This window comes from Cotesia glomerata, linkage group LG9 (assembly GCF_020080835.1).
Source record: "Cotesia glomerata isolate CgM1 linkage group LG9, MPM_Cglom_v2.3, whole genome shotgun sequence".
In the NCBI taxonomy this organism is placed as follows: Eukaryota; Metazoa; Arthropoda; class Insecta; order Hymenoptera; family Braconidae; genus Cotesia; species Cotesia glomerata.
The window spans coordinates 19,189,131-19,202,189 of NC_058166.1; the positions used below are offsets into that span (position 1 = coordinate 19,189,131).

Consider the following 13,059-nt stretch of genomic DNA (forward strand, 5'->3'; position numbering starts at 1 on the left):
TATTAAACCTTATCGCTGTGTCTTCCATTATAAAGCTAATAATAAAAAAAAGTAACAAATACTGTGATTTAAAAATTTATGTCAAAAATCGTCTCCCGCGGAATCGCCCTATTGTTATTAACTTTAGCTTTGTTCAAATTTAGCTCAAAATTAGCTTAGTTTCATTAATTGTTGTTTTCTTTTTCACATTTGATTATTAATCGAAGGATATGTGTTTGAGCTTGGCGTTGTTATTTTAGTTGTAAGGAGATTTACCTCATACTGTGTAATGGATGAACGTCGGGGTGTGTTCGCCCACCCAACTATCAGTTCCGAGTTAAAGTTGTCACTCTAAAGATTTAATTTCGGGGATCAAGTCTCTGTTGAATCCTTGATATGTCAATGAAATGCGTTCTACATATATATATATATTTACATTTCAATATATAAACTGACGTCATGACAATAACATTTCAGATTCATTTATTTATTATTCATTGTTATTAAGTGCAAAGAGATAGATGATTAATGCTCTCTACTAGTCATATTAATTCAGTAAATATTTATTGAGATAATAAGATTTAAATATAGGTCAGCCATGTTTTCGCATTTTTAATGTTTATTTATTTTTTCAGAATTGAAAATTAATTTGATAATTTTTTTAACAAATAAATTATAGCAAAAAAATTAAAATTTAAAAAAATTAAAAATGCAATTTTTTTAAAATAATTTTTGGGAAGAAATTTTTTTATTAAGAAATGATGAAGAAACTGCTAACTTATAATAATAAAGTTAGCCGAGATTTTTAATTTTTTTATTTTGCTTAGTTTATTTATTTATAACTAAAAAATATTTTTAAAAAATTGCACTTATAGTTTTTGAAGTTATTAACAAATGAAAAAAATTTTTTTTATTTTTTTGTAATAATTTTTTAATAAAAAAAATTTTTTTTTATTTTTTTGTAATAATTTTTTAATAAAAAAAAATTATAAAAATTTTTAGATGTCGCCTAATTTTAATGTCATCAAAATTAATGATTAAATTTGCAATAAATAATTAATTGCGGTTTTTAATTAATTAATTAATTTATTTATTAATTAAAAGGGTGAATTTATAATTTATAATGGTCGTGAAGAAATATTGAGCAAAAAATTAAATAAAAAGTGTTGATATCAGTTGAAGAAATCTCTTTGGGCTAGCAATTTTAAACTAAAAGTAAATTTATATGCGTAAGCAAAGAAACGTCTTTTGATATATTTATTGATGGCTTTTTTAGAGACCTAAAAGTTTCATAGAGGTTTAATGCTCGAATAAAAGTAAATAAGCCGTCATAATTTTTTTAAACCTTCTTTAAGTATCGTGTAAGTGTCGAGAAGATGCATCTGTGTTCAAGTAGTTCCCACGTATTTTTTTTTCACAATAATTTACTAATATGTGCCTTTAAAAATTTTTTTTTTATAAAAATTCAATTAAATTGTGAATTTAAAAGCTATGTAAAAATTTGTATTTCTTCTTTTAACTTGAGAAGAATTTAGAGTTTTTTTTAAAATAATTGCGAGCGCTGAATTTTTTTTTTTTTTTTGTGTAATAATTAATGTATAGTGTAAGATATTGACTCTCGATTGCCAAGTATAATGGTTATTTGAGTGTGAATAATGTACAAAGGGGTTTGAGATCAACCGATTAAGCTGTGAAAATTAAGGGTAGATAATGTCATTTCTTTTATACAACACCCCTAACAACGTCACCACCAGAACACTATTATATAACATTTTCCCGGTGGGTTTCACGCCATGTGTGGTGTGTAGTTCCAGTGAATCTTCTGATTGAATTACATTTCAAGCCACTCTGTTTGTTTAATATCTATATACCTACTCTTTATTACTCAATCACTATTGTGTAAATTGAGGTTCATTTTATTACCAAAAAGATCATTATTCTATTTTTATTAAAATAAGCTTCTGGGGTTAAAAAAATAGTACAAATAATTTTTTTTGAGCTTACCAAAAATTAAATTTAAATAATTTTGTATAAAAAAAATTCTTGTATTTTTTCTTTTTGTGGCTAAAATAATTGATTATAATAATATTACAATAAATAATGAATTTCTGGAGTTGAAGAAATGTTAAAAAAATTTTTTTGAAAAATTTAAAAGAATTCTATGTAAAAAAAATTTTTTTGAGACTATCAAAAAATGAGATTTAATTAATTTTGTACCAAAAAAAATTTTTTATATTTTTTCTTCTTGTGACTAAAATAATTGATTTCAATAATGTTACAATAAATAATAAGCAACTAGGATTGAAGAAATATTAAAAAAAAAATTTTTTGAGACTATCAAAAATGAAATTTAAATAATTTCGTACCAAAAAAAATTTTTTACTTGTAATTTTTATATTTCTTCTTTTTGTGACTAAAATAATTTATTTTAATAATGTCACAATAAATAATAAGTTTTTAAGGTTGAAGAAGTATTGAAAAAAATTTTTTTGAGACTACCAAAAATGAAATTTAAATAATTTTGTACGAAAAACAAAATTTTATTTGTAATTTTTTTATTTTTTCTTTTTTTTTTTTGATTAAAATAGTTAATTTTAATTATGTTGTAATAAATAATTTATATTACTTTTATATATTTACAGTGTAAATTTATAATAATTGTAATTTTTAATGTTAATTATTATAATTGTAAAGTTTAAATTTTATAATAGAAAAAAAAAATTGGAAAATTTATACATGTTATATAATAGAAATTTTTATTGTAACAATTTTAAATATTTAACAAAATTTATTGTCGCGCAATGCATTTAAATATTAAATCACTCACTATTTACATGCGTAAGCATAAATTCAGACATTAGACACGCCCCGGGACCTCAGTAAGGTCATTCCAGCCTTACCAGTAGTCATCATTCATAATTTACAATATAAACAAGAAAAGATTTGAATAAAAAAATAAAAAAACTGCCTTTAAAAATGTATTTTACGCAAAGAAAGTTAAAAAGTCCGCTTACTGAGCCGACGGGTTGATAAAACTTACCAATTATTCACAACTTTACTCCAAAATTAGATTTTTAAAACTATAAATAAAGTCGGAATAGAAGAAATTAAATCAATAACTTGAATTACGTACATATTATTTACTGTGAAAATAAAGTATTTAGATTTCAGAGCGGCTTTGAATTTTTTTGTGATAATACTTCACAAAAAAAGTGTTTTTCATAGGATACTTCCACTTATTACTGAAGTACCTGCTAACTCAAGAGAATTTTATATATTTCTTCTTTATAAAAAATTCTTTCGCTTTAAATTTCAAATGGGGATTAGTAAAGACAACCAAGATAAATTAATAGTTTTTAAATTTTATTTTATTTTATTTTTAGAACTAGTGTATTACTTTTTACAATGACTTTTTATTCTACTGGTACATTGATAAAAAAATTAATTTAATTTAAAAGAAAAATTCTTTAAATAAAAAATTAGAAATTTTCTAAAATTTCGACTAAAATATCAAAGATATAAAATTAATAAGAATCTTTTTTTGTAGAGAATTTAATTTCCTAAAAAAATATCTTAGAATTTTTCCATATTTTTAATATTTAACTCAAAATTTGGACTTTTAATTTTGAAGATGATAAAAAATTTTTCTTTTAAATCAAATAAATTTTTTTTATCACGTTAATTATTTCTAAAAAATTTAATTACTAAATTTTGGCATAATTAAAAAAAATATATAATAAAATACAGCTGCAAAATTATATATAATACTTGCTAGTAAATGCCAGCATAAATCTTCAATTTAATTAATCTCATAATTCGCAATATATAACAAAAAAGAAGAAGAAAACGTACAATACATTATTTACAGACTTAGAGTTGAAAAAAAATGTTCTTTGATATTTATATACATATATTATGTATGTAGACAAGTGTATTTGATTGTATATATATATATGTACTTTTTTAAAAACTATGGATTAAACATATCCCTCTTAGAACTATAGATATTCTATTCTGAATGAAAAGATTCTATTGTAACTGACTGACTGTTAAAGACGCCGACGTCGTGGTTGATGAAGATTCTTGCTTCAATTCTTGTGCCCACATGTGCTGAGGCCATCCAGTTCTTCCTTTACACTTTGACGTTTCTTCATAAAAATTGCTTATGTTTTGATACGAGTCATTCTGAAATTAAAAAAAAGAAAATCAGGTTAAATAAATATTTTTGTGGAATAATTATTTAATAATTAAATTTTTATTGAAGTTTAGAGATTAACTGATGATAGTGAAGTAAGCTGACAGCTGTCTATTTATTTAATTTTTATAATAAATAATTTACAATAATAAAAATACTTTTAAAATATTTCATAAATAATTGTTTTTTAATTCTAATAAGTGGAAAAAAAATACTTGAGAATTTTTTCAATTTTTATAGATGAAATAATATTTAACTTTTCGGAGTTGTTGAAAGATCATAAAATTTTGAAGTGTCTGGAACAAAATGAGGCGCCAGACGGAAAAACGAACTGAAAACTACTGTATGAAATGGTTCAATTATAAAGAGCCCGAAAGTAAATTTAAAATACTTATTTCATTGATTTATCTATTACTGTCTTAAAAAAAAAATTTTATTAAAAATTCGGTATTGTTGGAAAAGTCTTGACCTGGAGTTGTGTCTTTTCATGGTTTCAATTCATTCTCACCAATAGTCAATTTATGATGATAAGTATTAAGGTTGCATTCAAAAAAGCATCTATCTCTAGATACATATTAAGGAAATGACCTTGTATCTCGTGAAATATTGACATTTTTAAAGATATAAGCTGATCCCGATGTTATGCGCATCAAGACCTTTCATTTGAGTACTGACATCAATTTTTCATATATTTATATATATATATATATATATATATATATATATATATATATATATATATATATATATATGTATATATGAAAAATATATCAAAAATGCATGTGGGTACTCAAATGAAAGGTCTTGAAGAGTGTAATGTCGAGGTGAGCTTATATTTTTAAAAATGTCAATAGTTCACAAGATACAAGGTCATTTCTTAATTATTGACATTTTTAAAGATATAAGCTCATCCCGATGTTACACTCATTAAGACCTTTCATTTGAGTACCCACATCAATTTTTCATATATTTTATATATTTATATATATTACATATATTTATATATGAAAAATATATCAAAAATGCATGTGGGTACTCAAATGAAAGCTCTTGATGCGCATAACATCGGGATGAGCTTATATCTTAAAAAATGTCAATAGTTAAATAATTACAGTGCAATTTAACAAAAGTCATTATTTAATAAAGAAAAATTTTATTTATTTATAGTTCACTAATCACGGTAGTCACATTGTGACTGCAAGGTTGCTAGTTTAATTTAATATTTATAATTACTCTTGGACCTTTTTTAAACAAAAATATTGTAGCAAAAAAAATATACACGGAAAAAAGTAAACTGTAATATTCACTCGGATTCCGGTTAATTTTTATAGTTTTAAACAGTAAAGCGGACATCGGGATGGCAAAAATATAAATATTACAGAACTCAATGCAGAAAGTATAAAAGCCATAATTTATAATTTAATATCTAAAATAAGTGATAAGTAGCTGTCACTATAGTAAATAACGACTCTTTCATCTTAAAAAATTACAGTTTCAAACAGTAAAAATTGCCATTTCAATATGTAGTCCATATTATGAGGAGAAAGGGAACTCAGATGAAAGAGAAGGGGGTCTCACTCCGGGAGAATTTAACATTTGAAACAGTAAAAATTATACTTTTAAAATATACATTTTACCAGTCCAAGCAAGTCAATAATTACAATCTGATTTTTAGCGTTGCATTTAGAATTTACTATTTTACTTTGTAAATATTGACGTTGCTTGTATTAGAAATTTACAAACTTTATTTTATACTTTTTACATATCATAAGATCATTTTTTAGGTACGAAATGATAAATATCAAAGTCTGAATTTTTAATTATTATACTTAAACATTTTAGACATTTACATAGCAAATATTACTGTTTGAAATAGTATTTTCTTCCATGTAAAGAGTAAATTGTAACGTTTAAATGGTAAATATTATAAAGTGAATAGTAAAATCACGATTTTACTGTTTGAAATGATGATTTTTAGCAGTTGATCATTACTTATTATAAATCGACTGTTATTTATTACAGTTTACTTTTTTCCGAGTAGAAATCTATAAATGCAATAACTTAAAATCATTTTTTTGTTAAAAAAAATCAATAAATTTTGGAGTATTTACAAAGTTCAGTATCATGAAAACTAAAATTAATTTATATATTTTTCTTTTTTAGGACAAAGTATTAAAAAAAAAAATAAATAAATTATAAAATACTTACCGAATTCTGCTGAGATTTACTTCTTTTTCCACTGGACAAAATTTCAGCGCGAAATGTTTGTGGCTCGTCTTCCTTATCACTCTCCAAAACAGCCATCAGGTATCCAATATAAGAAGCCGCTAATCTAAGAGTTTTTATCTTGGACAACTTAGTATCCGCCGGAACATTTGGGATGCAATCTCTCAGGTCAGCAAACGCATTATTAATACTTTGAGTCCGTCGTCTTTCTTTTTTATTCGCGGTGTTCCTCCTTTTGGGCCTGATGATCAAAGTCGAGGAGCTGTCGTGGGAGATTGAGTTCATGTGGTGGTGCAGGCTGAGCTGGAGGTGCTCGGTAGATCCGGTTCCGGGCATATTATTGTTCTGGAGGTGAGTAACTGACATCGAGAAGTCGATATGTCGGTCCAGCTTCTGCTGGCTTGAATTTTGATGGTTCTGCTGGTCCAGGTACTGCTGCTGAGAGTAGTGCATTGAAGAATACAGTTGCTGAGGTATCGAGTGCGAATAGTGTTGGATTGGGGAGCCGTAAATTGAATCCGGGCCCCCGAATTCTTCTAATGGCAGAGGAGGTGTTGATGCCGATCCACTTCCGGCGTCAGAACTGCCGCCGGATATTCCTGAGTCTCCTCCGCAGCAAAGTTGCTGTCGGTCTACGTCGGATAATCCCACGGAATCTTTTGAAAAATTAGAGAAATAATTTTTTTTATTCGAAGGAATTTTTTAGAAAAATATTTGATGAAAAAATTAATTTTATTCAAGAAGAAAATTTTTAACCAAAAAGATTATTTTGAGGAATTTTTATTAGGCTTTAAAACTCTCGATAAATTTATTTCTAATGATTTTTATATACCAATTGAATTGTTTTTGCATTTTCTACGAGGTTTTTAGACCAAACAGTTGATTAGTTTATTATTTTTTTTAGAAATTTAGAATTTTTATTGTTACATGCCCAAGTGTCAAGTTTGAATAAGGGTAAGTTAGATTAGGCTTTAAGACTCTCGATAAATTTTTTTCTAATGATTATTATATACCAATTGAATTGTTTTTGTATTTTACAAAAGGGTCTAAGGCCAAACAGTTGATTAGTACATTATTTTTTAAAAAATTTAGAATTTTCGAAGTTACATCCCGTGTTTAAGCGCCGGGCACATAGTTGATTAATTTATTATTGTTTTAGAAATTTAGAATTTTCAAAATTATATCCCTGCGGTCAAAGATTAACAAAAAATTAGCAACCTTGTAGTCACTATGTGACTACCGTGACTTGTCAACTATAAGTAAATAAAATTTTGCTTTATTAAATAACGACTGTTGTTAAATGGTACGGTATTTTCTTAACTATTGACGTTTTTAAGAATATAAGCTCATACCGATGTTGCGCTCATTAAGAGCTTTCATTTGAGTACCCACATGCATTTTTGATATATTTTTCATATATACATATATATATATATATATATATATATATATATATATATATATATACATATATATATAATATATAATATATATAAATATATGAAAAATTGATGTGGGTACTCAAATGAAAGGTCTCGAAGAGTGTAATGTTGAGGTGAGCTTATATCTTTAGAAATGTCAATAGTTCACAAGATACAATGTCATTTCTTAACTATTGACGTTTTTAAAGATATTAGCTCATCCCGATGTTACATTCATCAAAAGCTTTCATTTGAATACCCACATGCATTTTTGATATATTTATCATATATACATACATATTTATCATATATACATATATATATAATATATATAAATATATGAAAAATTGATGTGGGTACTCAAATGAAAGGTCTCGAAGAGTATAATGTCGAGGTGAGCTTATATCTTTAAAAATGTCAATAGTTCACAAGATACAATGTCATTTCTTAACTATTGACGTTTTTAAAGATATAAGCTCATCCCGATGTTACATTCATCAAAAGCTTTCATTTGAATACCCACATGCATTTTTGATATATTTATCATATATACATATATATATAATATATATAAATATATGAAAAATTGATGTGGGTACTCAAATGAAAGGTCTCGAAGAGTGTAATGTCGAGGTGAGCTTATATCTTTAAAAATGTCAATAGTTCACAAGATACAATGTCATTTCTTAACTATTGACGTTTTTAAAGATATAAGCTCATCCCGATGTTACATTCATCAAAAGCTTTCATTTGAATACCCACATTCATTTTTGATATATTTATCATATATATATATATATATATATATATATATATATATATATATATATATATATATATATATATATATATATATATATATATATATATATATATATATGAAAAATTGATGTGGGTACTCAAATGAAAGGTCTCGATGAGTATAACAATAAATAATTATCATAATAAATTGAATATCGGTGACAATAATATAAAATCTTGAAAAGGCACAAATTCAAGTAAAGACCTTTGCAATGACACTAAATTTTACTAAAAAAACCGATTTTTTTATCATATAGCTATCTTGGAAACAAAATTTTCCTTATTCTCTTAATAAGATAGATAACGTACAATAGACTCTAAGACTCTCGATAAATTTATTTCTAATGATTATTATACACTAATCGAATTGTTTTTGCATCCTCTACAAGGTTTCTAGACCAAACAGTGGATAAGTTTATTATTTTTCTAGAAATTTATAATTTCTAGTCACATCCCCGCGAGTTAAAAATTATTCTAAATAACAAACGTGACAAAGCTTAGATTTTAAAATTCTAATTAAACTAATTTCTTAGTCAATTAACGTATCATCTTCTTGGGTAAAAATTTTTTTTATTTTGAATAAAGTTATTATTATTTAAGTAGAAGTTCTCAAAAATTTGAAAATTTTATTTAGAGCAATTACTTTTAATAATTTTAGCAATTAACAAATTTTGTATCATTAATAAATTTTTTTATCAATTGCTGCTTTTAAAAGTCAAAAAATTAAAATTTAAGTACAAATAATAAAACTGTAATTACCATAAGGTCTTTGGCTAGAATAATGATAGGGTTGATGCCATTGTGGATAATAATCAGCATGACTTTCATATTCACCCAACATAATAACTTTTTTTTTTTTCCAAAATATACTTCACAAATACCAACAAAATATCAAATCAAAATCACTTTAATAAATTTTCTAAAGAAGAAATTTTTATAAATCAACACTTAGTCATTAAGCATCACTGTGAGTATTAATAAATACAACTAATTAGTTAAAAAATAAATAAATAATTAATTAATAATTAATTAACAGACAAACAGGGTGTCAGACGCGTGCGCGATGTTGGATGCCTCGAAACTAAGACTGATTCTCGATGCCTCAACAGGATGGATATTAGACCTCATACCAGCAAAGATGAATATGAGAGAAGATCATAAGTATATTTTTGAGTTTTTGTTGCGTTATCTGGATCCAGTAGCAGTGGGCCGAGTCGCTGTTAAGAAGTTAACTCCGCCCAGAGGCGGAGTTATCTTCACCCACGCAATCATAAAACATAACTCCAACTTTTATTCAATTAGCAAATTGCTCTCAAGCTAGAGTGGAAAATGATTTAATGCTTCCCGCAAGTTACATTCGATGTAAAACTAATTATCGATATATAATATCATTTCTTCCGCTTGAGATCACATATTTTTTTTTATTTAATTACAATTTTTTTATCATTAATCTTTTTTACAGAAAAATTATATGAATTCCTTTGGAACCAATGGACCAATTTGAAATTTTTTTTTGGATTTCAAAATATATATAAAATTAAAGATTACTTTTAAAAATTTATTATAAAGAAGAAAAGATTTTTTTTTTCTTTTTAAAAAATTACCAAATAAATTTTTAATTTATAAATTCTGAAGGTTTTTTTTTTTAATTCTGACCAAAATTTTAAAAAATATGATAAAATTGATATAAACTTTTTTAGTAGAAAATTTAATTTTTTATAAAAAAAAGTCTTATAATTTTTTAAAAATTTTTGATTTTAAACTTAAAATTTGGATTTTTTACATTAAAAATGGGACTTTTTTTAATATTTTCTTGAAAAATTGATGAGGAGAGAATTTAATTTCCTACAAAAAATTTTTTCGTATTTTTTATAAACTGATAGAAGGATTTATTAACTATTATAAAGCTTATTAAATATACACTGATAGAAGGATTTGTTTATAGTTAAAAATATTTGTTAATATTTAACAAATCATTTATTAGAGACCACTTTTTAGTCCTTAACAAATATTTCTTAGTATTTAAAAAGATTTATTAATATTTAATAAATGAATATCTGATTTATTAAATACAAACAAATCATTTTAAATACTAAGAAATATTTGTTTGATACTAAAAAATGGTCTCTAATAAATGATTTGTTAACTATTAACAAACATTTTTTTAATACAAATAAATCCTTCTATCAGTGTAAACAAATCCTTCTATCAGTGTATTTAGCCCAGAATTTTAAATTCTAACAATGATTGTAAGTATAAAATGAAAATCTAAAAAATTAATATCATTATTTATTTATTAAGGCCATGGAGTCAAGAAATCTTGCGGCCCTCCAAAGTAAATAAAAAATTTTTATACAATAGTGTAAAACAATATTAAATGAACAATTATTAAATGACTCTAGCTGTCAACATAAAAATTATTTTTTCTAGAGTTAACCAGGCATAAAAAATTAGTTAATTTAAAGATTTCCGGGCGCCAAAAATCTGGAAAAAAATAACATACATATATATGATTTTGTGGGTAGTCCTGGCGCCGACCTCCCTCGAGGATGAACAAGAACTCACCAAAATCATAGAAAACCGCGCGACGTGACCGTAATAAAAAGTAACTTGAGAGCCGATATAATGTCCATGAAAATGGTAACATACTACTTTGTGCCCAAAAATTACCCGATGGTCTACCTACGGGCTAGATATTGAAAGATGTGTCTCTATACATATATGCAACTACCAAAATATGGATTTTTGTCTGTCAAATTTTTTATATCGTCTAGACGATATAAATTTGAAAAATGCTTTGGAAAATTTTTAAGCTTACATTTAATTTTTTTTTTTTTTTTTTTTTTTTTTTTTAGTGATATGTAAAATAAACAGAGCATTTCTTCACAGTGTTTGGATTATAAATTATTGTTGTATATAATCTAGTTTTTATCAACATATACTTCTAAGTCTTTGGATTGTATACATAATTTTTATTAACGTGGTTATTACAAGCGATTTTTTTTTTATATCAAAATAATTTACAAATTTTCCCACGTTAATATTTATTTCTTCTTTAAAATTTTCCCACGTTAATAATTATTTCTTCTTTTAAATTTACTCAACAATTATTTTTATTTAATTAGATAAAATTAATAATTATAAATATATCTTGAGTTTAAAAAAATTGGAGATTTTATCTTCGAGTGTAAGCGAATAGATAATTTTTCTCAAGTGGTTATTAATAACTCTAATTGATTTTAGCAATAAAAAAAATTTCTTATATTCTTCTGTCTTTATTTTTTAAATTTATAAAAATAAAGTGTAAATTTTTTTTATTTACAACAAATAAGTTTATAAATGTAAGCGATAAAATATGACAGATTGTAAGTAATAATTAATTATGATAAATTTACTTGATATAGTTGCGTTGACGCCTACCATGACGTCAGATATGAAAAAATAGTTAGAAATTTATTAAAATTTTCTATTTAAAAAAAATCTAAAAATTTTCAATATGAAGAATATAAAAATAATTAAAAATTTACCAAAATTTTTTATAAAAAAATAATTTAAAAATTTTCAATGTGAAGAATATGAAAATATAGGAAGAAATAGTTTAAATTTTATATAAAAAAACAATTTAAAAATTTTTACTGAGAAGAATATAATATGAAGAAATAGTTAGAAATTTATTAAAATTTTATATAAAAAAAAAATCTAAAAATTTTCAATATGAAGAATATAAAAATAATTAAAAATTTACTAAAATTTTTTATAAAAAAATAATTAAAAAATTTTCAATGTGAAGAATATGAAAATATATGAAGAAATAGTTGAAATTTTATATAAAAAAACAATTTAAAAATTTTTACTGAGAAGAATATAATATAAAGAAATAGTTAGAAATTTATTAAAATTTTATATAAAAAAAAATCTAAAAATTTTCACAGTGAAGAATATAAAAATAGTTAGAAATTTATTAAAATTTTCTAAAAAAAATAATTTAAAAATTTTCACTGTCAATAACATAAAAATAGTTAGAAATTTATTAAAATTTTCTATAAAAAAATAATTTAAAAATTTTCAATGTGAAGAATATAAAAATATATGAAGAAATAGTTGAAATTTTATTGAAATTTTATACAAAAAAAAAATCTAAAAATTTTCACTGAAGAATATAAAAATAGTAAGAAATTTATTAAAACTTTCTATAAAAAATAATTTTTAAATTTTCAATATGAAGAATATAAAAATAATTAGAAATTTATTAAGATTTTCTATAAAAAATAAATCTAAAAATTTTCACTGTGAAGAATATAAAAAGTTATAAATATCTTTTAATAAAAATAAATTTAGAAAAGAAAATAACTCTAATATTCGCAATTTAAAAAAAAAATTGAGTTGTAATAAGTACCACAAATAATCTTCCCGCATAGAGACGATGAAAGTTATAAA

At 23.8% G+C, this 13,059-nt stretch overlaps 1 protein-coding gene across 1 annotated transcript; it reads right to left on the reverse strand.

Moving 5' to 3' along the window:
• Positions 1-3,766: 3,766 nt before the first annotated feature.
• On the reverse strand, positions 3,767-10,013 carry LOC123271398 (heart- and neural crest derivatives-expressed protein 2-like). The gene is made up of 3 exons (XM_044737705.1): positions 9,382-10,013; positions 6,383-7,056; positions 3,767-4,164 (listed from the first exon to the last, which is right to left on the reverse strand). Exons 1-3 carry the CDS (start codon positions 9,461-9,463, stop codon positions 4,009-4,011), a joined length of 912 nt encoding a protein of 303 aa, XP_044593640.1. The 5' UTR covers positions 9,464-10,013; the 3' UTR covers positions 3,767-4,008.
• Positions 10,014-13,059: the final 3,046 nt, after the last annotated feature.

Coding starts and splice junctions, on each gene's coding strand:
- LOC123271398 (XM_044737705.1), bottom strand. CDS start 9,463: ATGTTGGGTGAATATGAAAGTCATGCTGATTATTATCCACAATGGCAT. Junction 7,057..9,381: donor TTCTAGCCAAAGACCTTATG/GTAATTACAGTT, acceptor ATTTTTCAAAAG/ATTCCGTGGGATTATCCGAC. Junction 4,165..6,382: donor GTAAATCTCAGCAGAATTCG/GTAAGTATTTTA, acceptor TTTTAATTTCAG/AATGACTCGTATCAAAACAT.